The 26806-nt window shown below is 39.3% G+C and overlaps 1 protein-coding gene across 1 annotated transcript; it reads right to left on the bottom strand.

Annotated features, from left to right (window-relative positions):
• Positions 1–11850: 11850 nt before the first annotated feature.
• On the bottom strand, positions 11851–22899 carry CRYBB1 (crystallin beta B1). Its single transcript, XM_073629359.1, has 6 exons — positions 22796–22899; positions 22300–22456; positions 20189–20307; positions 15739–15871; positions 13274–13416; positions 11851–12196 (listed from the first exon to the last, which is right to left on the bottom strand). The coding sequence occupies exons 2-6, from the start codon at positions 22438–22440 to the stop codon at positions 12010–12012; spliced, it is 723 nt and encodes a 240-aa protein (XP_073485460.1). The 5' UTR covers positions 22441–22456; positions 22796–22899; the 3' UTR covers positions 11851–12009.
• Between the last annotated feature and the right edge of the window lie 3907 nt (positions 22900–26806).

Raw genomic sequence — 26806 nt, 5'->3', positions numbered from 1 at the left:
ACCTCATGGCAAAGAACTGCCAGAAACCATGAATCAGACTGAGACAGAATTGCAGTTAAATCACACTTGTTTAATAATAATAAAAAAAGGTAAACAGAGTAAACGTAGTCAAAATGTAGCCAGAGTTCATTAACTGGAACGGATAGTCAGACAAGCCAAAACGTTAGGTAGCCAGAGATGAGCGTAGTAGAACAGCAGGCAGGATCAAGAGCCAGAAGAAATGTCAGCCAAGCAAGTCTTTAACAGGAACACAGGAGAGCGTCTCTAGAGATGTGACCAAGGCGAAGGCAGAGATCATCTGGACTGGACAGCTTAAGTAGGCAGGATGGACAAGCAGGATATCATCAACAGGTGAGTCACTGTGGAGAGATAGGAGCTGGCAATTAGCCGACAGCTGAGTGGCCAGCTTTGAGAAAGAAGGGCTGAACCCAGCCCTGACAAGAACTCTCTGAGGATCTGAAAAAAAGAATTGTTGCTCTACATAAAGATGGCCTAAGCTATAAGTAGATTTCCAAGACCCTGAAACTGAGCTGCAGGACGGTGGCCAAGACCATACAGCGGTTTAACAGGACAGGTTCCACTCAGAACAGGCCTCGCCTGGTCGACCAGAGAAGTTGAGTGCACGTGCTCAGCGTCATATCTAGAGGTTGTCTTTGGGAAATAGATATATGACTGCTGCCAGCATTTCTGCAAAGACTGAAGGGGTGGGGGGTCAGCCTGTCAGTGCTCAGACCATATGCCGCACAATGCATCAAATTGGTCTGCATGGCTGTCGTCCCAGAAGAAAGCCTCTTCTAAAGATGATGCACAAGAAAGCCAGCAAACAGTTTGCTGAAGACAAGCAGACTAAGGACATGGATTACTGAAAACAGTGTATCTTGCCTACAGTCAAACATGGTGGTGGGAGTGTCATGGTCTGGGGCTGCATGAGTGCTGTCGGCACTGGGGAGCTACAGTTCATTGAGGGAACCATGAATGCCAACATGTACTGTAACATACTGAAGCAGAGCATTATCCTCTCCCTTCGGAGACTGGGCCGCAGGGCAGTATTCCAACATAATAACGACCCCAAACACACCTCCAAGATGACCACTGCCTTGCTAAAGAAACCGAGGGTAATGGTAATGAACCGTCCAAGCATGTCTCCAGACCTAAATCCTATTGAGCATCTGTGGGGCATCCTCAAACGGAAGGTGGAGGAGCGCAAGGTCTCTAACATCCACCAGCTCCAAGATATCGTCATGGAGGAGTAAAAGAGGACTCCAGTGGCAACCTATGAAGCTCTGGTGAACTCCATGCCCAAGAGGGCTAAGGCAGTGCTGGAAAATAATGGTGTCCACACAAAATATTAACACTTTGGGCCCAATTTGGACATTTTCACTTGGGGGGTGTACTCACTTTTGTTGCCAGCGGTTTAGACATTAATGGCTGTGTGTTGAGTTATTTTGAGGAGACAGCTGATTTACACTGTTATACAAGCTGTACACTCACTACTTTACATTGTAGCAAAGTGTAATTTCTTCAGTGTTGTCACATGAAAAGATATAATAAAATATTTACAAAAATGTGAGGGGGTGTACTCACTTTTGTGAGATACTGTATATCCAAAACTTTTTTTCTAGTTTTGGATAGAGTGGGAAAGGATTAAAACACCTGTCATATCATCAGGATCATCAAAAAATTCACTGATTATGAGATTCCTGGCGATCCTGCCTTTTTCTTATTACACGTTTCGACCATTCCAGCAAGGATTTACAAACAATCGATTGTACGTCACCTCCTGAATGCTGCCAAGTCATGTATTCTCCTCATTTGGAAACTCTCACACCCACCATCAATTGTTGGCTTCATAAAGTGGAAGAAATAAATAATATGGAAGACTTAATACACACGGCATAACACAAATATGAAAAATACACCAAGACTTGGAGATTATGGGATATATGTTTGACCTCTCTGAAGAGGGGAAAGCTCTATTCGGAACATAACTTTTCTCCAAATTAAACCTCTTTTCTCTGGCTGCCTTGTTGCAACGTACCATCTCAAACCTCCCCCTCCTTTTTTTTTTGTTTCACCCCCCTCCCAACTTGCCCCTTAGACATTAATGACTGTGTGTTGAGTTATTTTGAGGGGACAGCAAATTTACACTGTTATACAAGCTGTATACTCACTACTTTACATTGTAGCAAAGCGTCATTTCTTCAGTGTTGTCACATGAAAATATATAATAAAATATTTACAAAAATGTGGGGGGTGTACTCACTTTTGTGAGATACTGTATATATACTTTAACCATTTCCGGAGCGCGGTACTCTGAAGAGGAATATTGTTGTTATGGCAGCAGCTAGCTGCCATAACACCAGTATCCTCTTCTTCAGCAGGCGGTCCGCTTTCAAATAAAAGTGGTCTCTGCGGCGGATTAACCACAAGATCACTTTTATCGCCAGCGGGAGAGGGGCCCCCTCTGGCCGCGCTCCGGTGCCCTCCACCGCTTACCTCAGCTGCTGGCAGCAGCGGAGGCGATCGGATCCTGTGTCCTCTGTGGTATGGAGCTGAGTGAGGGGAAGGTGGCCCCCTCCCAGCTCCATACCAATGAAAAACGTCACTTCCACCCATAGCTCTTAAAGCAATATTTACTCTGGTAAGCCGCCTCACTAACCGGTGGTGGTTCTATTGTCTGTGTCTTCACTTCAACACTGATGTCACGTGGAATTCCACTTCTGGTTAGAAAATCTGTTTTCACCGTTTATCCAAGGACTGTTATATTTATGTTTTAAAAATCTTTATATGATGGCACGTGGACTTTAGTTTGGGTATGAATTTCATATCACTTTTCACATTTTTTTTTGTGGTCATTTCACTGTGTATATTAGTTTGTATATATATATATATATATATATATATACAGATTTTTATCATCGTGAATTTTTGAGCGCTGCACAAAATTTTACCGTTCACATATCCTTGGAATGTCCCATTAACCCTAAATGTGAATCCTGTGTCACATTTACCTATATTCTCACAGTGACAGGGTCTCTCACTATCACAGAGTATAGCTTTACTTTAACACTTAAAGCCCAATGGAACCATCTTATATTATTACTGTAATGAGGTTAGACTGTGTGAACAGTAATAAATATGGGCTTATTTTTTTTCAGCTACTATTTTTGCACCAGGTATTAAGATATCCTGTTCTAGCAACATGCTGGAGAGCCAGACCACTGCTTAACACAGAATGCACTGATCTATGTCTACAGGGTTCGAACACACCTTGCCCAGTGCTCCAATCGGCAGTGCTCATGCTCCTTTATATTGTTCAATAAACGGCCCTCTAACCCTAATCTTAATGCTTAAAGTGTTAACACCTTTTATTTTTTTCTGAAAAGTTGAACTAACATCCTACACCCCAGTCCCCACTGCACTTACCTCCATAGCTGATATACTTTAACTTAACAAAATGTTCAAGAGAAAAGTAACAACAATCCAGAGTAACCTGTTCACAGTACATGGCACAAATACTGTCAACAAAAAGGTTGTACCTAAATCAAATGAATATTTACTCAGCTTTGCGTAGTGATCCTGTTGCTGGCAAATTATTAGAAGAGACAAGTTCCCTAGTGTGACGAGTTCCATAGTTCTCCCGCCTTGACTACTGCAACTCCGCTTCCACTAGCTCAAAGTATAAAAATTAAAATACTAACCAAAATATATACAAAGCCATTCACACCAATGCTCCCAGCTACATCATCAACTTCATCTCGAGATATTGGTCAAATCATCCACTCCGCTCCTCCCAAGACATTTTGCTCTCTATCTCCCTTGTTACCTCCTCCCATGCTTTCCTTTAGGACTTCTCCAGAACTTCTCACATCCTCTGGAACTCCATACCCAGTATGTCTAGGTAGCTCCTACCCTTTCTGCCTTTAGGCGATCCTTGAAAACTCATTTATTCAGGGAAGCCTACCCTACCTCCATCTGAAAATTGTACATTGGCCAAGTCCATCAGATCACCCCCCCCCCCCAAAAGCTATTACCTTTTGTGCCACCTACCACTCTCTTTAGATCATAAACTCCATGAGCAGGGCCCTCCTATTCCTTCTGCATTGAACTGCAGACATGACTTTCTTCCTTTACGTTGTAAATCTTTACGCAAACTGTTGCTGCTATATAGATACGGAATAATAATAATAAATATAGTGTGACCATTGCTCTGCACTTATGCTACCCCCTAAACCCCTCCCAACCCTAACTCTAACACTTAAAGGAGAATTACAGCCAAAGCTCACAGGAGTGCAGCCTGTTCTGCGCTCCTGTGACTCGTTTTCAGCAGACAGTGGGCTGAGACCTCTGTTTGTTGACGTCACAGAATCAGCCCTGCTTGGGGAAGATCACGACAATGAAGTTGGGATGAGCCCACATGTCTGGACCGATGACCGGCTCTACCTGTCATCGAGCCACTGAGAGCCTGAGCCGGCCATTCCCACCCCCCTCCACAGCCCAGCACTCCAGTGAGTGAGGAGGGGGCAGAGCAGAGAGCTGCTGACTGACAGTCTCCAGCTCTCTGCTGATGGAGCTGTGAGAACCAAGCGATCAGCAGTGTTCAATTACTCGATTTTCAGTGTTAGAGGTACCGAAGGACAGATGCAGCTTCAGTACGATGTGACCTCCACCTAGGTAGGTATGATTCTTAAAAAAAACCTAAAAAACCCATTCATCTTTTTTAAACAGATAGGCAGAGGTCTATAGTCCAGCAGACAGGGCTGACAACGATGGTTGAGATTTCAGTGCAGCAAAGGCACTGCGTTGTCAGCTGAAACAGGAAGGTGGGGAAATAATACATTTCTAGTAAACAGAGAGATATTATGCGGTACTGGCAGAATTTCAAAGTAATAAAATATTGGGAAAGTTGAATGTATTGACCTGATGAACTGAACTTTTAATTTTTAATTTGTTGTCTTCCTTAGTCTTTTGCATTCACCAATTCACAAGTGAGTCCCACCACCTTCCACAATATCTGGCTTTTAAAGTGGTGCACTGCTGTTTTGAGTGCACTTATCTTGTGACTGTACATTTTTATTACTTTTCATAAAAATATTTGTGTTATACAGTAAAACACTATGCCAGTTTTTTTCTTTTAAGTGAAGGAGCCAGTGGAGATTGTGATTGGTGTTGATTCATACAGGAACCAGTGGTGAAATCTCCAAGAGGGAGAGATTGTAGAATCCCTGAAAATAAGCCCTTTAAACGGGAAGGTGCAGTTGACCTATTGCTGCAATAATAGGTCCATATGTTCAGGTGAGAGCATATTATAAATGGTGGTGGGACTCAGTTGTGAATTGGTTTATGCAAAGGACTAAGGAAGACGGCATATTCACATTGTTTGGATAAGGCAATATTCAAATGATTCAGCCGACTGACATTTTTGCATGATTTGCACTCATCAATGTGGTGTCATGGACAATAAGTGTTCTTTGTGGTTTAATATTATATGAAAGTGCACGATACTAGTACTTTAAATATGCATTAGTGTGATATGTTTTATTTGATATCATTTTGTGGTAATAGTTTATAAGCATCTTTATAAAGCACATTTTTATTTAAATGTGTAGTGAATTTATTATCACAGAGTAAGACTAAGAGGCACATTCGTGTTGCGCTACACTTTTTTTTTGCATTTGTGTTAGATAAGACGGTAATCAAAGTCTATGGGTACCTACAGACACTTTTTAGCTATAAAATTACACTTTCCAGATTGTTATTACCTCTCTTAAATTTACCAATATAATAGATTTTCTGTGTCAGAAACATACAGCAGTATACTAAAATAAAAGGTACAGACTGCGGTTTCTTCTCGCTTTGAGGATTGCACAATCGTCTATACATATTCTGGAGATGTTAAGTCAGTTTATTGCAGAGTGCAGGAAGTAGCTCTGCAAGCTTTCATCCTTTTCTCCTTCTGTAAAATTTAGTAAGTGGTAAATTTGAAATGGTAAAGAATAATTTGAGGCCTCATGCACACTGGACGTTTTTAACAAGGCTGTTAGGAGCATCTGATGTTTTTTTTTTTTTAAGTTTAGATGCAGAGGCGTTTAGGTGCAGAAGAAAAACCCCACAGCCAGGAGCAGCAGCACTTTGGCAGAAAAAACAATTGACGAATGTAAACGTGTCCAAACACGTGTTAATGCTAGGCATGTTTAGCGCTTGAGCATTAATTCATTTCAATGGCCAGAATTTTTATAATTATAATAATTATTGTTCTGGCCAATGAAATTAAACACCTAAGCGCTTGACGCACCTAAACACACCTTAACATGTTTACAAGTGTCAAGCATTTTTCTGCCAAAATGCTGCTGCCAGGAGGAAAATTGTTTAGGAAAGCTAGCAAAAAAGTCCAAAAAAAAATATATATATAGATATATCTATATAGATATATAGATATATCTATATCTATATATCTATATAGATATAGATATCTCTATATCTATATAGATATCTATATCTATATAGATATATATATATATATATTTCTGCACATTTGTACACCAAATAGAGTACATTAACCACTTCAGCCCCGGACCATTTGGCTGGCCAAAGATCAGAGCACTTTTTGCGATTCGGCACTGCGTTGCTTTAACTGACAATTGCGCGGTCGTGCGACGTGGCTCCCAAACAAAATTGATGTCCTTTTTTCCCTACAAAGAGAGCTTTCTTTTGGTGGTATTTGATCACCTCTGCGTTTTTTATTTTTTGCGCTATAAACAAAAAAAGAGCGACAATTTTGGAAAAAATGCAATTTTTTTACTTTTTGCTACAATAAATATCCCCAAAAAATATATAAAAAAACATTTTTTTTTCCTCAGTTTAGGCCGATACGTATTCTTCTACATATTTTTGGTAAAAAAATCGCAATAAGCATTTATTGATTGGTTTGCACAAAAGTTATAGCGTCTACAAAATAGGGGATAGTTTTATGGCATTTTTTTAATTTTTAATTTTTTTTATTAGTAATGGCGGTGATCAGCAAATTTTATCGTGACTGCGACATTATGGTGGACAGATCGGACACTTTCAACGCTATTTTGGGACCATTCACATTTATACAGCTATCAATGCGATTAAAAATGCATTGATTACTGTGTCTATGTGACTGGCAGTGAAGGGGTTAACCAGGAGGGGGCGCTGAATGGGTTAAGTGTGTCCTAGGGATGTGTTCTAACTGTAGGGGGGATGGGCTACGTGTGTCACGACACTGATCACTGCTTCCGATTACAGGGAGCGGTGATCAGTGTCCTGTCACTAGGAAGAATGGGGAAATGCTTGTTTACATCAGCATTTCCCCGTTCTTCTTCTCCGTGAGACGATCGTGGGTATCCCCGCGGACATCGAGTCCGCAGGAACCCGCGATCACACTCACGGAGCTTGCGGCGGGCTCAAGCACGCTCACAATGCTGCGACTTAAAGGGCAACGTATAGGTACGTTAATATGCCTGTCCGTGCCATTCTGCCGACATATATCAGCGTGAGCTGGTCGGCAAGTGGTTAAAGGGGTACTTAACCTATGCTCCTAAAAAAAAATATTCCTAATTACCACTTACCTTTAATGATCTTTTATAAAGAAAAAACATACAAACCCTGCAAATCCTGCGTTGTCCTCTTCTCCCCCACTGCTCTTCCACTGCACATATCGTTCCACTTTCCATCTTCACTGTCTTCACAAAGAAGAAACTGGGTTCTTGCAGCCAGCCATTTGATGATGTGACGCCAGGTCCTTCCTTCTCCTATGCTATCTGTAAGCTTGCAGCCCCCTGGGATATACGTGATGTCAGTATCCCAGGAAGTTCAAGAGGAGGCTTTACAGCATTCTCCTCTGGGAAAAATAGTAGCAGGAGGTGGGTTAGCCAGAAAAAAAGCAAATGATGTGCTTTTTTTAATTGTGGAGGGGGAGGGTTAGACTGCTGCAAAGTTTTATTTTAGTGCGTGATCTGCTTTATGAGTATTTGTAGACATTTTTTTTAGTTTTAGAGTAAGATAGGGTTAAAACCCCTGCCAGTTTATTTTTGCTGTTTGCATCCTCTTGGGGGAGATTTCCCTCCACTTCTTGCCCCAGAGTTACAACAGAAAAGAAGTAAAAAGTCTACAGAGTGAGGGAATTCCCTTTTTAGACAGTTGTCACTGGAACAGGTTGTAGGCAGGTAAGGTGGTAGTGTGGTTGTTGGTCACGTCCTCCATGTTTTCCTATTAACTCATTGGATGCCAAGTGTGGATCACATGAAGGGCCTACTCCATGTGGGTTCTTCTGGGCTACGTTAAGCACTTTGTTACAGGGTCACTCTACCACACACCTGGGGTACCTTTGTCGTCTTCATCAATGCCCTGGGAAAAGGCTGAGGCCGCCGTGGGGGAATACTTGACCTTAAGGCGGGCCTCTACTCTCAGAGATGAATGTATACACCATGTACACTGGCACTGCAATTGTTCTTCAGTTAAATCTCGTTTTCCTGTGACAGTTTACACCATCTTTGTAATCTGCATTTAGGAGGTACACGCTGAGCCAATATCCACTTGTCCAGCGTTTTCCACTACTATTACCAAGTAGTGGAGTGGGCCCCGCTGTGCAGTCCCAGAGAGCCCCACACATGCACTCAACTTAACTCTTGGGCTTGCATACCTCTATACAGGATGGGGAAGCTCTGTGGTGCAATCTGCTCCTGTTGCTATGGGAGACAAACCACTAACAGAAGGATCGGCAACAACATCTCCCCTCGCTGCTAGAGAACCACCTATAGCAGGTACACACTACCGACAGGCTGCTGGTTACACTTCCATTGCTTTAGGTAACCACTTATGTCTTCACATTACGTCAATTTGCACTCATGTTTTCATACCCCAATGTGTTAAGACCCGCTTATTAACTTTGTGTGCTGATTACATTTTTTTTTCTAAGTTTTTTTTTTGTTCGTTTATTTAGCAAAAAGTAAAAAAAAATACCACGAAAAGAAAGCTCTATTTGTGTGAAAAAAAATGAAGAAAATTTAATTTGGGTACAATGTTTCATGATCGCGCAATTGTCATTCAAAGTGCGACAGCACTGAAAGCTGAAAATTGGCCTGGGCAGGAAGGGGCTATAAGTGCCCGGTTTTGAAGTGGTTAAAAAAAAAGTTTTGCCAATACATACACTTTAAATAGTTAAGTAGGCATGACAGTATGTGTACTGTCTATACATATACATATATAAATGCAATGGCCATAGACAATATTTTCAGAATCATAGCTGTTCTTGAAAGAGATCAGAAAGACTTGCTGACAAAGCTTTTATCTATTATTTAAAAATAAAACTGCTAAAGTTGCAGAATCTGACCTACTCACAAAAAAACTGACACCCTTAAGAAATTTGATGTGCAGCTGTCTATATGTTATTCAGATTACACCTTCTTTTGTTACCTAGTTGTCAATATCAAAACTAACCTCACAGTAAATTGTTTATCTAATATCTACTTTACTCTACATTCTTTTATATGGGAAATATTAACAAGCAACGCAAACACAGTGCAAAGCACTACCTGTGACAATAAGGAGGGCCTGACAACTCCAAAACTGAGTGGGGAGAATGGGGAAGTCATACTTAATGCAGCATTGTCCTTATTCATCCAAAATGTGCAGGTCGAGAACAAAAACAACTCGATTTAAACCTCATTCTGTGGTAGGCTTTCATGGCATTGACATAAAGCTAGATCAACTAGAAGGAATGCAGCAGTATTGACAAATCCCACTAAAAAAGTTCAGTTAGAAGCAATTTATTAAACCCCCTTAAGCAGAGACTCATAACTGTAAATGGCTGTCATAAATTGGTCTTAAAACAGTGTAGAACTAATACTCATCTCTAAAGCCTAGTACACACTACTAGTTTCCTATCTAAAAAAACTGGCAGCTCAGGTTGGAGCCACTGTACTTAGGCTAACATGCTACGATGTTAGTACAGCGATCTCCCCTGCTGAGCTATTGTGTTCTGACAGGGGGACGGCCCTCCCACCAGAACACGTCGGACGGGCTGAGAGCACTGATTGGGAGGTGGTCGGCAGACCTTTTTTGGTCATAAGCCTTCGACAGACGCCGGCCAATCCCCTTTTTTTGTGAGGATCCACCATTAACATCTATATCAGACCCTCATTTAGGATAAGGGTTTAGTATAGCTGAAGGGAATCCCCAGCTGCTTTGTTTCCAAACAGAACAAAGTGTCTGGGAGCTGTAATAGGTTGCTTACATTACACAGTGTCAGGGCATCCCCCTGGCATGTTATTTGATGTAATTTAGCATTTTTTATGTTTCACTTTAAGCATTACTAAAAAGCACTGCTCCCCGACTAACTGAATTTTATATATATAAAAAAAAATTCTTTGGTACACGTCCCCTAGGGCAGTGTCCAGAATCCCCATGCCATCTGTTTGACAATTTCTAGCATGTTAGCCTACAAACTGACCATTACTGTTTTCTTACATTTGGCTCCCATTGACCCTAATGGGGTTCAGATTTGGCACCCCAACTTTAGTAATGTTTGCCAAACCCTGCTTGAATCAAAACCAGGGGTGTTTGGCTCATCACTAAACATTCCCGTATTTATCAGTGTGTAACACGCGCTGGCGTGTAACACGCACCCCAAGTTTAGGAGGGAATTTTAAGGAAAAAAACTTTTAGGAGGGAAGTTTAAGGAAAAAACTTACATTTAAATGCCCATCAATGCAGCCTCATCAGTGCAGCCTTGCCCAGTGTCCATCTGCAGCCTTGCCAGTGCCTTTGCAGCCTTGCCCAGTGCCTCTGCAGCCTTGCCCAGTGCCTTTGCAGCCTTGCCCAGTGCCTCTGCAGCCTTGCCCAGTGCCTTCGCAGCCTTGCCCAGTGCCTTTGCAGCCTTGCCCAGTGCCTCTGCAGCCTTGCTCAGTGCCTTTGCAGCCTTGCCCAGTGCCTCTGCAGCTTTGCCCAGTGTCTCTGCAGCCTTGCCCAGTGTCTCTGCATCCTTGCCCAGTGTCTTTGCAGCCTTGCCCAGTGCCTCTGCAGCCTTGCCAGTCTCTTTGCAGCCGCTTATTATTTAAAATTGGCGCCGATCTCCGCTGACTGTGAGCGGAGAGAAGCGAGCGCCGACGAGATACACAAAGCCGAGTGAACTCGGCTAGTTTCGGCTCCTCTCGCAGTCCCGCCCATCTCCACTGATTGCGAGAGTAGAGGAATGAGCGGCGCCGACAAACACATAGCCGAGTGTAATCGGCTAGTTTCGGCTCCTTTCGCAGTCCCGCCCCTGACTGTGAGTAGAGACGAGAATAGCCGAGTACACTCGGCTATGTGTATATCGCTGGCGCTCGCTACACTCCGCTCACAATCAGTGGGGATCGGCGTATAACACGCACCCACGATTTCCCCGATTTTAAGGGGAAAAACGTGCGTGTTATACGCCAATAAATACGGTAACTTTAAAGCATAGAAAGTATAATTTACGGACACAGCTAGATAACAGAGGGAAAGTGTCACGTGATACCTGGCCATGCCCAGCTATTAACCCATTGTAGTTCAGAAATAGGAATGAGTGAAGAAGATGTAGAATTTGTTTCTGTAAACATATGATTGTCCTTTGGGCATTAAGTTACAAATCTCTACACTATCCCTAGGATATGTCATTCTCTACAAGAGAAGAATATGAAATTAAAATGACATTATTTTCTACTTTATAAAATTTAATAAGATTGGTTTATATAGGTTGTGAAGAAATGCCTTGTGTATGCTGAAATGTTTTCTCATATGGCCCAGCTTCTTTTACTGCAACATGTGATATTTGATTCAGTTTCCAAGTACACCAGTCAAATGTTCTACCTCAGAAATTGTGTTTATTTGCATCATAAAGTACATCCAGTAAATATTTAATATACAACAAATGAGTTGACAGAGTAGATTTAAAAAATGTAGTGAGGTTAATTTTCCATGGAGGATTCCTGAAGGTTCTCTGTCAAGCTAGGGACATTTTATTTACTTGGTGGTGGTGGCAGTAGTGGGGATAAGAAAGCATCCTTTCTGGTGCCATTGCATGTCTCTAATACGACGGATAGACTGGATCTGGGGCTGGAAGGCACTCCATTCGTTCCAATGTTTATAATCACAGTTTTCAAATAGGTATTGGTAGCCTCTGTAACCAGGATACTGATATCCGACCCATCTATAAAGACGAAAGGTAAAGTGTTACACAGTATAGGAAGCTTATAAACACTATACTTTATAAAAGTAGTATATTAGTCATTTAAGTGTTTTTTGCTATCTAATCACACAAATGGTGTGGTGTAGATGCTGCGCTAGATCCTCTTCGTTCCTACTTTGTCTTCTTGCAGTATTCTGCTTCTAGTAAGCAGCCTCTTCTGGTAGAGGAGGAGCCCTGTGCCATACTGGTAAGTTTAATTCAGAAGGTGAAGAAGACGAGTTGAACAGTTGGTTGGAACAGTGGATCAGAACAATGGGCTTGTTTATAAATGCAGCTTCTACTTCCTCTAATCATAAACCCTTATGCCCTGTACACACGAGCAGACTTTTCGACAGGACTGGTCCGACGGACCGAATCCGGCGGACAATCCGGCCGTGTGTGGGCTTCATCGGACCTTCAGCAGACTGTTTCTGTCGAAAATCTGACGGACTTTAGATTTGGAACATGTTTCAAATCTTTACATCGGAACTCCGCCGGACCCAGTTCCTCTTGCAAAATCAGCTCGTCTGTATGCTAGACCGACGGACGAAAACCGACGCTAGGGCAACTATTGGCTACTAGCTATGAACTTCCTTATTTTAGTCCGGTCGTATGTCATCACGTACGAATCCATCGGACTTTGGTGTGATTGTGTGTAGGCAAGTCCGTTCATTTGAAAGTCCTTTAGAAGTCCGTCAAAAGTCCGTCGAAAGTCCATCGGAAAGACTGTCGGACCTTTGTTGCCGAAAAGTCCGCCCGTGTGTACAGGGCATTAGGGTTTTTTATAAGACACAACAAAGTTCAGATTTAGAATAGGTGAGAAGTCTATGCAATCAAGTTACTTCTTCAATTTTAGCTATATATCGAATGCAATTAGGTAATTCCTAATAACAAATAATGATTTTTGGCCTACATTGCATGTGTGTCTTGACAAAAAGTTCTAGCTCTATGCATTGTTGTGGGTTTACTGTCCAGCATTATCTATGTTATTGCCCTAGGACCTAGTCCATGAATGGAATTTATCATTGGTCTGATTCAACATAAGTATACATGACTTACGTTCCACTGGGTACTCTTACGCTTCCCACGCGGTCACAGAATCCATAGGCCCACAGGCTGGGCACGTCATCCTCAGTGATTTCCATCTTGTTGCCCTTGAAGTCGGCGGATTCAAACAGGGTGATTTTATGTTCCTGGCTATCCTGTAGATATCCAGACAAAGGTATAGAAAATGTATTTACCAAGCAAACCAAGCTACCAAAACAATTATTTGGGCTTATTTAGTAATTTATTGTAAAGAAGAGTGTAGTGCAGGTTTCAGCTTTATACAGTTTATTAAAATCTTTTATTAGCCACTGTTAGCTGCTGACATCAACTAACTTTGCATAGTGTTACTGTATCACAGAACTACCATAACCTCTATGGAATTTTAGGAAAATAGTAACCCTGTTTGTAAAAGAAAAAAAATATGAACTGTTTGTGGAATCACCCTAGCTCAAGCAATCATAAACATTAAAAAAAATGAGTGTGGTGTGTGTCATGTTAAAACTAACACTAGTAGGGGTAGACATAAATACAGTATGGGTATACTTTAAAATGGGTGAACACAGACAACAAATCTGGTTTAGGATATCAAGTAATTTGCATATTAACAGCCATCCATCTGTATATACTGTAAGGAAACTGTTTTCCATTACAAATTCGATAAAGTTTTTATCTAGATTTGAGTTCTCCTTTAATCCCTTATTATTTGATAACGAATGTTGGGAAGCTTGAAGTATAAAAATTCTAGTTTTCTTCAAGTTTGTGCCTAATTTACTTTTTTTTTCTTAAATTATACTAATGTGACACTTGTTGGGAGATAGTCAAAGTGTTCTTAATTTTGTTCTGTTTCCACAACCTGTTGTCTGTTCATATTCCAGAATTGTTACAGACTTTAAAGGGCCTTGAAAATAAATACATTTTCTTTTTCCTAAACCATAGGATGGCCCTTCATCTGGCTAATATCCAGTGATTTTCTACTCATTTGATTCTGTACATAGCCCTCCTCTGATGAACCAGTGACGGGGCAGCTGGATTGAGGCTGGGATATTGTCCAACAGAGGGCTGTTAAAACAACTGTAGACATAGACACACTACCAGTATAAACTTGCTTTTCTGATGCTAAATCAAACTGATCCTAGAATGCCGTCCTTTATCTCGGACTACAGCAGTTCACAAAGCAGAAAGAACAGCATAAGCTAAAATTCTCAAAAACCTCAGAGTCACAGAACTTTGGCCAAAGAAAATCATTTAACATTGAAAGTAGCACATGAATACTGTATAAATGCTGCTTACGGGTTGAATTTTATTCTTAGCCTTTAGAGGTTTGGACGGCTTCCCTTTGTTTATATAAGGATTTATGGTATTTCTCCTTAAAACCTGTAAGTCAATCCTTAAATGGTTTTTAAGTGCATAGGTTCACGTACTGTGGCCAAAAACTTCTAAAAGCTGCATGCTCTTCAGCATTCATTACAAGGGTTTTAGTTCCCTAAGACCAAAGTAAAAAGACGTAGGTTTACTGCAAACAGCAGCATTCATGCGAAAAGTGCAAAACCCATTGTAAGCAATCAGATTAAGAGGTTCATGTTGCATATCACTAATATTAGTATATCATTTTCATATCCTTCACAGTTGTAGCAGTTTAAATATCTTTTAGGTGTTATATCTCTACAAGCATGAATTACACTATAATAAGGTCTTTATACAGGAAAAGTTTAGCCCATTGCACCAGCTTTTAGTATCCACATTTACTCTTCATAAAAAGTAAAGCTTTTCTATGATGTTATCTTTAATTTCCTTATTTTGAAATTTCTTAAACTGATTATTGCTGTGTATGCCTGTAATTTATGTGCACTTTAGGGTTATCTAATGCAAAGAAGATATATTGCAAAGAGCAGTAACTCCTGCCATCCAATTAAGATGACCTGTTAATCAGAATGGTTGCAGTGGGTTATTGCACTTTACACATGACTATTGCTGACTGCACAATTTTTTATTAAAAATCCCATAAATCTGCTGGGCTGTTCTGTGGAGTAAAACATACCTGGTTTATGTAGTATCTAGTATTTAGTGAACTAGTTTATAGGATTTTTAACAGGTACTGAATATCTAACAACTAAAGTGCATTTTATTTGACATTGTAAGGCAAAGTGACCAAATTATTAACTTCATACATATTAACAAGTTTTGTTCCTTTGCTTGTACAGGCTCATAATGTGCTTATTTTTTCAATGGGAAACAGGCAAAGAGCTGACCATTATTCATCTGTTTTGTTTGTTTTATATTTTTCTACTTAAACATACATTGCTGTGCCCTATTGACCCCCTCAATCCCTTAAACAGACATGTTGATGATTTCATGATTTCCCTTTAATTCCAAATCTGTAAAAATGGTACTTGTATTTTATACATTTCAAATAATAAAAAAAGGGGTACCCTGTTTTTCTCTCTTATATTTTCAAAGCAGAAGTCGATGAACCTTACCATTCGGATGGGGCGTAGGGACACGAAGCAGTCGCTCCTATAGCTGCTAGACCAGGTATCCCAACGAGGATACTCGCCCTTCTCCAAGATAAACATCTCGCCACGGAGGTTGGACTGCTCATAAGCAATCCAGCTGAGAAGATGTGCACGGGGTGGCCACAAATCACAATGTAGTATCAGCAGGAAAATGTAGGCAATGTCATCACAAAACACACACACAGACAATGACAAACACATGGAGAAAAGTGAAAATAATGAAAATGTAGTTCACTTGTGGTACACTGCGTTTATATATGCATACTCTCAAATCTGACATGCAAACTGCTTGTGTGCACATGGATTGGGGGATTTCCTAGAGTAATACATTTCTCACTTATCCAAGGAAACCTGTGAATTCCCAATATTGTGCAGGGAAATTTCCTTTGTACATGATTGAAGAATTAAAGTGATTGTAAACCCTCCAATACAACTTTACCTCTCTGTAATCTAGATCGCTGCCTGTGAAAGTGTACTTGCTGTGTTCGTTTCTATTGAAATCATCCTGAAAGTTTGAGTGACGTCAGGCGCGATTGCCCACTAGGTATTTTCATTAACGGCATACCGTTTCTATCTCTCCTGGATGCGGGGACATTAGTATTGATGAGCTTCCTCTCTGAATGGCACAGAGGGAAGTCTCGCGATGCTGCTGTGATCATCTCCCGCTTCTCCCCCTTGTGACCGCGCTACGATGCATGCGCGAGATTTCCAAAGGGTAAGGGCGGAATTGACGTCCATTATAGATTCCCTAAACAGTACAAGCAATGGCGCAGCCGATACCCGGAAGTGGATATATAATAAAGAGGATAAAAAAGGTATTTCCCGGCCTCGTTTTATGCCGGTTTAAATGTATTCAAATTTGCTATAGTATTTATATGTAGAAAAAAATAAGAAAAATTGCACGGGGTTAACTTCCTCTTTAAAGCTAATACAGTTCCCCTGAGATAATTAAAAATACTCCTTTAGTACTTTTCCAGAGCCTCTCTCATCCTATGGAACTCCTTACCCCAATCTGTCCTATTATCTCCTACTCTATTAGCTTTTAGACAACCCCTGAAAACCCTCCTTTTCAGAGAAACCTATCCTACCCATGCCTAACTGTATTTTCCTTTTCTCCATCAGCTCACCCCCCTCATCCCCCACAGTTATTACCTTTTGTATCACTTGACCCTCCCTTCTAGATTGTAAGCTCTAACGAGCAGGACCCTCTGATTCCTCCTGTATTAAATTGTATTGTTACTGTACTGTCTGCCCTCATGTTGTAAAGCGCTGCGCAAACTGTTGGTGCTATATAAATCCTGTATAATAATAATAATAGTAACACAGTAAACTATCCCTGTGGATTAAGTAAAGCAAAGATCGGTTTGAGCACAGAGACCAGTCAGGTTTTTGCAGAGCCATTTGAAAGATAGCACCTGAATGTTTACTGTAGATCATTGTGTGTAGGATACATTTATAATATCAAATATATATTCTTTTATAATTAAGCGCAAGCTTTCAAAATCAAGGGGTGTATAAACATTGTAATCAAATTCAAGTGAAGTCAGTATTATCAAGTCAGTTAAGTGCTTTGTTAATAAAATGATTTAAAATTGCAACTATACTCATTAAGCAGCTGTATCACTTTTCTTATTCTCATTTTATAATTTAACTTTGATGGATTAAATGTAAGTTGTTACCTACAAGAAAAAAAATTCTTAAAACATGTTAACTTACAGTATTCCTTTTTATTTCACCCTTCAAAATGTGTGATTCTGAACAATTGGAATCCATTTTAAAAGATAATAGAGACTGCTTACCTGATAAAATGAATATTGATTAAGCTGTGTTTACTTTGAATACCCAATTATGTGAGGAAACCCCCCAAAAACACTGGATTGTTAAAAGCACACAATTATATGATTGCGGTGAGCACTGTTTTACTTTATTCACTAAGCTAGGTTCACATTCATTTTGCAAAGTGGATATTAAATTTGACAAGTGATCAGGCTGTATTCCTTTAGTAAATCAACCCTATTGATTACTCAAACTGAAAGTATAGAAACAGAGTACAAAGAGAGACTCTACAAACAAGTCTCTTCAAATGCTTAACAATAGTTTAAAATATTCTAGTGCAAAACACCGAGAGCAGCATGTTAAGTTTGATAATATAGAATATTGTTTCTATTTCACCTTTCCATTCTTGAAAAACATACGGTATTTATTAATAGTGACTCAGAGAGTGGATATTAAATATAAATATAATTGTACTGATCAAATCACATTGCCTTTTGGGCAGATATAGTAAAATTTCCAATAATTCTTTACTATATTGATTAAAATAGCCTAATCCAATAAACACCCATAACATTTTGATTAGAAAATATATTATATCAAATAAGTTCTATGAGTGCTTCCTTTGTAGCACTTTTGTAATACTTCTAATATGAATGTGATATGTGATGGGAGTGATTTATCAAGGTGCACTGATGCAGTGAACAGTCCTCGCATACTTTGATGAATCACTATCTTGGCCAATAAATCAAATATATTCTATATACATTTCAATATATTTTACTGTGTATAAACACACCAATGTAATCATTCTTGTGTGGGAAGACGAAGGAGTTTATTGCTGCGTACATTTTTCACTTATTTCCAAGTGTCATATTCATGGGCCAGACTGTTCCTCATAAATCAGCAAATGACATCCTGCACTGCACTGTCACTTCCAATTTTTCTCTTTTGTGAGCATTAGCCTCTGGCACTAGCTATGATCATAAGATACCTATGATATGTTACCAGTGAACCACCAGATGGAAGTAATAACTAAAGACCAGCAAAAATGTGGCTCCTTAGCATTAATCTATTCCATATTTACCTAAAAAGTATAGAAAAAAAGAACCTCCAGTTTTGTTCCATAAATCCCCAGTAAAAGAGATTGCTTCACAATTGCTGTTATTGTATGCTATTTTTTTAAATAATAGCAAGCATAATATACAATTTGACTTTTTTGAGCCAGCCTCAAATTTATGATTTTATGACAAAACCCATCACTGTACAATGAGTGGAGAGGAGCAGTGAACAATCGTGTTATCTATTCCTACCTCCTGCTTTTTGTAGTATACTGTGAGAACTGGAGGGTATTTCTAATATTTTCAGCATAAAACAAAGACAGGAGGCACTAAGTCAATGCATGATCATCTGTTCCCCCTAACCTAATGATGAGGAAATGAGGAGAGAGTAACAGGCTGTATGGATGATTCATTTTGGCCCGAAGAGGCTATCTACTCTTTGCAGATTGCTATTCAAATAAAATTTGCAAAAAAAATCAACTTTCTGAAATGTAATATTAAGACCACAAATAATTGTTCGTTTATAAAATATTTTCTTGCTTATGTATTTTAAATAGGAAATAATATTGGTTTTCAAGGCCTGTACTGTACACAATTTGACAACGGATTAAAAAGACAATTGAAGCCTAAAGATTGTTTGGAGTAACAAGTCAATGATATAATAGTATGAACATTCCTAAAAAAAAATAGTAATCGTTTATGATACCTTGAGGTAACAATAAATTAAAATTACTATAAGATTAGGATTAAAAGACTATAATTTTGTAAAATTTGATCCTATTTAATAAATATCCAAACTTAAAGGGTTACTAAAGTCATATTTTTTTTAATAACAAACATGTTATATGCAACTGCCCTGCTGCAAGTGGCCCTGAATCTCCTCTTCTGGAGTCCCTGGTGGCTAGCTTGGCTCCTCCTATTCTTCTTAAGGTCCACCATAGCCAGATGCTTGCTATGGGGAGAAGAGTGGTCTGCGAGCTCTCGACCAATGGCTCCTGCTGCTTCTCGAATGCTGTGTTAAATGGGAGTAAAGGGAGAATAGATGCAGCCATGCACAGCGCTGATCCTTTCTCCCCTCTCTTACTCTTCACACGGGGGGGGCACAGGGAAATTGAAAATGTTTTTTATCTTAATTCAAACAATGCATTAAGGTAAAAAGGGTTTTAGGTTTAGTAACACTTAAAGAGACCTCGGGAAGATTTACTAAAACTGGAGCATTCAGAATCTGGTGCAGCTGTGCATGGTAGCCAATCAGCTTCTATTTTCAGCTTTGACAATAAAACCTGGAAGCTGATTGGTTTATATGCAGACCTGCACCAGATTTTGCACTCTCCAGTTTTAATAAATCCCTCCCACTGAATGCTAAAGATTCTATCGGTAACTTGAACTTGAAAGACAGAGGTACTTAAAGATTATAAATGTATTTTCTAACGCAGTATTTGATTAACCCTTAAAAAGTTTGTGACAGTGTCATTTTAACTGCTTACAGGTAATTCAAAATACAGGATAAATGATCATCACATATTGTTTGAAGAATGCATTGCCAAATAAAAATGTCAGCTGGAGCTTTTAGCACTTACGGTCCAGAGTCGACAATAACACTGCGTACTCTGTCGAATCCCCTCTCCCCAAGGTTCACACACTCATTCAGGAGTTCCATGTGCCTTCCCTGAAAGTTTTCCTGCTCGAAGATGATTATCTGCAAGAACAAATGGTCTAGGTTAAAAAAAAAAAGCAGCGTAAGAAACAATTTCTGCTTTATTTAAATAATTAGTTTGTTAATATAGGGATTTATGACTGTCTTGAATTGTGTAGATATTCTTTAAAGCTGTGTTGCACTTTAAATCTGCCTAAGGTTTAACACCAGCCAAAATGATCTAAAACAAAATTTTGAATTGAGTAGGGAAGGGTTCGAAAATCTGTCAGGTTTCTGTTGCTATCTGTGTCCATATTGTTGAGGGCTGACCTCTCTATTTGTCGGTGACTATTGTCAACAAGGGAGAAAGGGAAAGGGAATCCAAAATGTAACAGTAATGAAACAAGAATAGAAGTAATATTGTCTGATGTTGTGTCTTTGGTGACAGGAAGCTCTGAAAAAAACTCTTTAATGGGCATACAGACAGCAAAAAAAATCCTAAACGTGTCCACCCACTTAACAACAGGAAAGAGTCCATCCTCATGTATCTGAACCACCACCCTACACACACCCCTCTCAGCTGTTAACTGTATAAGAGGAGAATGATCTTATTTCCTCTGAAGATATGCATCAGATAAAAAACATGTATTTTGGATCATACGTGCTGATATAACTATAACTGATATATTTATGATAATATGTTATTAGTACATCAATTTTATCTGTTAACTCTATATATATATATATACTATATATAGCAGTGTTTTTCAGGGGACACATTACAAGAATAGTGGCTGATCCTTTTAAACCTTTTAAAGGATGGATATTAGTCAAATTATTATTATTATTATACAGGATTTATATAGCGCCAACAGTTTGCGCAGCACTTTACAACATGGGGGCAGACAGTACACTTACAATACAAATTAATACAGGAGGGATCAGAGGGTCCTGCTCGTTAGAGCTTACAATCCAGAAGGGAAATGACAAAGTTTATATATATATATAGATCTATATATATATATATATAGATATATATATATATATATATCTATATATATATATATATATTATTATTATATATTAACATCATTGGCACACTTGCACCAAGCCTAGTATATAGGTAATTTTTATTCTCTGTTAAAACTGTGCTGTTAGCTTTAGTGCTGTAACAGATGTCCCCCATAGTTTAATGCAAAGAAGCGACAAGATTTCCAAGGATTAATTCCTAAAATAACAACCATAGTTTGCTAGCTTGTTTGGTTATGCTAATATGCAATGACATTCCAAGGTAAGGGCTGCAGGGAAAGCAGCCTAAGGCCTAAAACTGTTGATCATTGCCATTCATACTTGGGGTTGGTGGAGGTGAAGAGTTTGCTATATAGTCTTTTTTTTTTTTCTTTGTATTACTGAAATAAGCATCATTGAAGTTATGAGTATTACACTTACTACTTAAAACAAATAGGGCAAGTAAGGCAGTTGCTTTAATGTAAAAATAGATTTGGTATTACTGAAACAGATATTAAGCATTTTGATTTCATGATTTAGTTTGTGGATAATTATTTATATAAGAACATTTTATCCCACAAAGTTTTAATCGGGTAGCTAAGTTATTAATAATGATACATTTTTCTAAACATCAGGATTAGCTTTTCCCTCTTCATTATGCCGATGTTTGGCTCTGCATGCCTACTAGGAAGGGTGTTTGCTGCCTGACTCTTTTCAGTAATTTATAAAATGGTGTACACCATCATTTTCTACTCATTTTTCCAGAGTTCTGAACCACCTATAGATTTAGAAATATTTAGGTAGATTAGCTAAAAAAGTGAGACCACCTTGACTATGTAGGATCCCACCAAGACCTATGATTTGGTTCATTGTTTGTTACTGATTGAGTTCCCATATTTTCTGTTAATGTTACATTGATTAGCCCCAAGTCAACTACATATTATTATTTCTAAAGCCATATTTTAGTGTACTGATGTAATGGCACCCAACCAGCATGTATGAGAAATGCCATTTGAATATATTTCAGAATATTAGTAAAAGACTTACCTTGAAGGATCCCACACTAGCTTCACCTGTTTTTGTGGGCTTGGTAATGGGAAGAGGAACTGGAGCAGGGGTACCCTTTTCCTTGACATCAGTTCCCTGGCTGGCAGCAGCAGCAGCAGCAGCTTTAGGTGTCTGAGACATGGTTGCTGTTTATGTTCTAAAATATAAAGAAATATTGGACTTTCAGCAAAACAGTTGTCCTTGTGGATTAAAAATTATCATTAACAAATATAATTAGCAAGTATTTTGTAAAAATAAGTTACATACTAGCCAATATATAACATATGTGTCACTATTTTTATGAATATTTTATATCAAATGAATTCTATATTATACGATGAATCAGTAATGACTTTGTGATAGAATAGAAGGCCTGGACTTCTACTCGGAGCCTTATATGCACAAAAAATTGTGTGGAATGTTCATGAAGCAAGTTGTGTCCATCTATTCCTGACACTTCAAGTTTTTCATGTGATTGGTAATAACTGCGACTCACCTCTTGAAGCTGTTCCTTGCTGGAGCTACCAGGCTTGATACTGGAGGTACAGTATGGCCCAGGATTTATACCCTGGCAAAGGGAGACTGGGAATAGTAAAGGACAATAGAACTCATAGCTCATCAGTATCTGCCTAGGAAGCTGCTGGTCATCACATATTTCAATGCATCCATTCATCTGGAAGCAACTCCCTATTCATAGCAGCTGAACCAAGCATTTATATTGTTGAGCTGAAGTGTGCTAAATAACTGAGGCTGAAAGACCTAACATGATATTTCAGGTCCTATAGAATTCTACGTAGAATGCTCAAAATTATGCAAAACCTACAAATCAAAGAATAGTTACCGAAAACATCAATCATAATTTTTTTTATAAATACAAATACAAATATAAATCATCATATCAATAATTTCTTATGGTATAATAATCATCATGTAATATGTTTATTGCTTTTGTTACAGTTATGACGTGTGAAATAAATCCCGTCGTGTCATTTTGCAATGTTCCACCCTCATCAATATGACTCTACTAGGCAATGGATTTATACTGTAGGGTATAAAACAACTGTAGATTTATTTAACGGGCGGCACAGTGGTGTAGTGGGTAGCACTCTCACCTAGCAGTAAGAAGGGTCGCTGGTTCGAATCCCAACCACGACACTACCTGCCTGGAGTCTGCGTGGGTTTCCTCCGGGTACTCCAGTTTCCTCCCACACTCCAAAGACATGCTGGTAGGTTAATTGGATCCTGTCTAAATTGGCCCTAGTATGTATGAATGTGAGTTAGGGACCTTAGATTGTAAGCTCCTTGAGGGTAGGGACTGATGTGAATGTACAATGTATATGTAAAGCGCTGCGTAAATTGACGGCGCTATATAAGTACCTGAAATAAAAAAAAATAAAAAATAAACCTTAATTTAGCACAGGTTTAATTAAGTAACTGCTAAGCTATGCAGCATCTACTCTGGAATGTCTGTTCTTGCCTTGCCAACCCTTCTTATTTTGCCTTACAGATCCCCAGTAAACAGCTAGTACTTCCTGGTATGAGAGTATAAACTTCGCCCTGCAACCTACAATTCAGTGCTTACTGCTCAAGCAGCCAATCATTAGGCTCAAACCCTATCACATGGGGAGCAGGAAACAAGCAGTCAGTTACTAGGCTCAAACACTGTTCTTGCCAGGGCGGCAGGGTAGAACATGCTTAACTATGTGCAAATATTGGCTTTCAGAACTTCAATGTAAGTCTTGCATCAAATATTTCTATTTAAAATCCAAATTAACTTTCATAGTATTACTTAAACTGTATAAATAAGTTCCAAATGGAAATTAGTTCTAGGACAAAGTGGTATTCTTAGGGTCCATTGACACTAGCCTCTGCATTAGAATGCAATGGCTGGTGTGCGTTGCTGTGCCAGTAGTGCTGATGTGGCAGTGATCCCAGTGGCAATACCACACTGTTCACTGTTTTTTTAATTAACTTTATTGAAATGTCACACAGTGACTTTTTACAAAGTTCTATTGGATGGCGTGCAGTGACTGCGCTGTACTGCACTCAGCACTTTTTTTCAGCACACACCACCCACGCACCAACACAATGCAGTGGTGTGAACCGGCCACTGCGGTTTGCCTTATCTTGCAGTGGAGGTGTGGTGGGAATGCGCTGGAATAACCCAATGTGACCCACCACACCTGGTATGAATCTCCCCTTAGACCTCATTCAGATGATTGAGCAGGTGGTTGAGCCCCCTGAATGTCCACCTTAACAGGGTCATGAAGCCATTCAGAGATCATACTAAGCAAAGCATTATGGTTGTTGCAAACATTGAACAGCATATTACATTTAGTGAGCAATATCGCCTCTGGAATCTACCCATTTAAGTGAATAGGGCCCCACCACAACTGCTCTGCAACCGTGTGCAATGCATGTGGTTGCAGCATAGTGGGTCAGCATTTCTGGGTTAATACAGGTGGTGAGGAGGTGACAAATCACAGTGGTTCACTTTTCAGAGGGGTGGCAAGTTCTGCTGCCCATGAGAACTAGTGCTTAGATTCTACTATTAAATTAGCAGAAATAGTATTTGAAAGTATTTGTTTCCTGAAAGAGTGGTAAAACAGTTGAGTCTACTAAAAGCAAATGCAAAAGAAAACTCAACAGTAGCTAAACAAAAGCAAGACTATAATGAAATGGTATTCTTACATCTATCTACCATTAATATTGTATGTGTTGATAGTTATATTAGTTTTATTTTTGTCTCCACCTATTTCTAAGGTTACAAAGCTTTCACCCATCATACCTGTTTATTACTTTCATACCCAGACATCTTAAAATCAATATTGCAACCTTGACATGCGCATATATTTTTGTTATCAGACTTATTATATATTGACAAGGTATATTGATTTGCCTCATCAGCTATAAAATTCCAATATCTAATTATTCTGACAGTTTTTTTTAAGAAGGTTTCATAATAGATTGAAATAATGACTCTAAACTGGATGGAACATATTAACCACCAGTACTTTGATCTTGAAAATGCCTTTGTAAAAACCAAAAGCACAAGAACAGGAAGTACAGTACTAATAAAAATGTCACTCTTCTCTGGTTGACTTTATTAATCATAAAGAAGCACAATGGCATGCAGGTTAGCACTGATGCCTTGCTGTTCTGGGTTACTTTTTTACCCGCCAGGGATACTATTGACATTTATTTTTTCCCTTCCTTTTCAGGCGACATGGTTTACTTCTAAAATCCAGGAAGCATACTAGTAGAGTATCTTGATTTGAAATAAATTGGCTTAAACATATTCGTGTCTTTATGACTGGGGTAGACACAGTACACTGTAGCCTTCTCTGATGTGAATGATTGTGTGTTCTTGGTAAAGTACTGCTCAATATGTTGTTGTTTATAATTGCATTTGAAAACTGGACTACTGTATAAAGTTCTCATTTCAAGGGTGGGGTTTAAAAAATGGTGCGCATTTCATCTAGCCTGCAAATCTGACCTTATTTGAAACAATACATCCAAAGGGATTTTTTTCCTTTGCCCTGATTAGGTCTTGCATTAAAATATACAGTGCCTTGGAAAAGTATTCATACCCCTTGAAATTTTCCACATTTTGTCATGTTACAACCAAAAACATAAATGTATTTTATTGGGATTTTATGTGATAGACCAACACAAAGTGACACGTATTTGTGAAGTAGAAGGAAAATGAAAAATGTTTTTTTTAATTATTTTTACAAATAAATATCTGAACAGTGGCATGCATTTGTATTCAGCCCCCCTGAGTCAATACTTTGTATAACTAATGCCCTGTACACACGAGCGGAAATTCCACCAGCAAATGTCCGATGAGAGCTTTTGGTCCCAAAATGCGACCGTGTGTATGCTCCATCTGACTTTTGCTGGCGGAATTCCAGCCAGCAAAAGATTGGGAGCACGTTCTCACGTTTCATGTGACCGTGTGTATGCAAGCCATCAAAAAACCATCCAAGATTTTTCTGACCGAAATTCCACTTGTGTGTACGCGGCATAAGTCTTTTTGGGGATGTCTCTACCAGTTTTGCACATCTAGAGAGTGAAATTTTTGCCTATTCTTCTTTGCGAAATAGCTCAAACTCTGTGAGATTTGACGGAGAGCGTCTGTGAACAGCAATTTTCAAGCCTTGCCACAGATTCTCAATTGGATTAAGGTCCTCCGCCCCAGTCTCAAGTCTTTTGCAGACTCTAACAGGTTTTCTTCTAAGATTGCCCTGTATTTGGCTCCATCCATCTTCCCATCAACTCTGACCAGCTTCCCTGTCCCTGCTGAAGAAAAGCATCCCCACAACATGATGCTGCCATCACCATGTTTCACAGTGGGGCTGGTGTGTTCAGGGTTATGTGCAGTGTTAGTTTTCCGCCACACATAGTGTTTTGCTTTTAGGCCAAAAATGGGCCAGAAGCATCAGTGGGGGATCGAGCTGCTCTGTGCAAAAATGATTGCCTGAGCAGTTAAGTATGATATGTTTGA

This window comes from Aquarana catesbeiana, linkage group LG01, assembly GCF_042186555.1.
Source record: "Aquarana catesbeiana isolate 2022-GZ linkage group LG01, ASM4218655v1, whole genome shotgun sequence".
NCBI lineage: Eukaryota > Metazoa > Chordata > Amphibia > Anura > Ranidae > Aquarana > Aquarana catesbeiana.
Note: the sequence above shows the minus strand (reverse complement) of the source record. Positions and strands in the feature narration are given on the sequence as shown.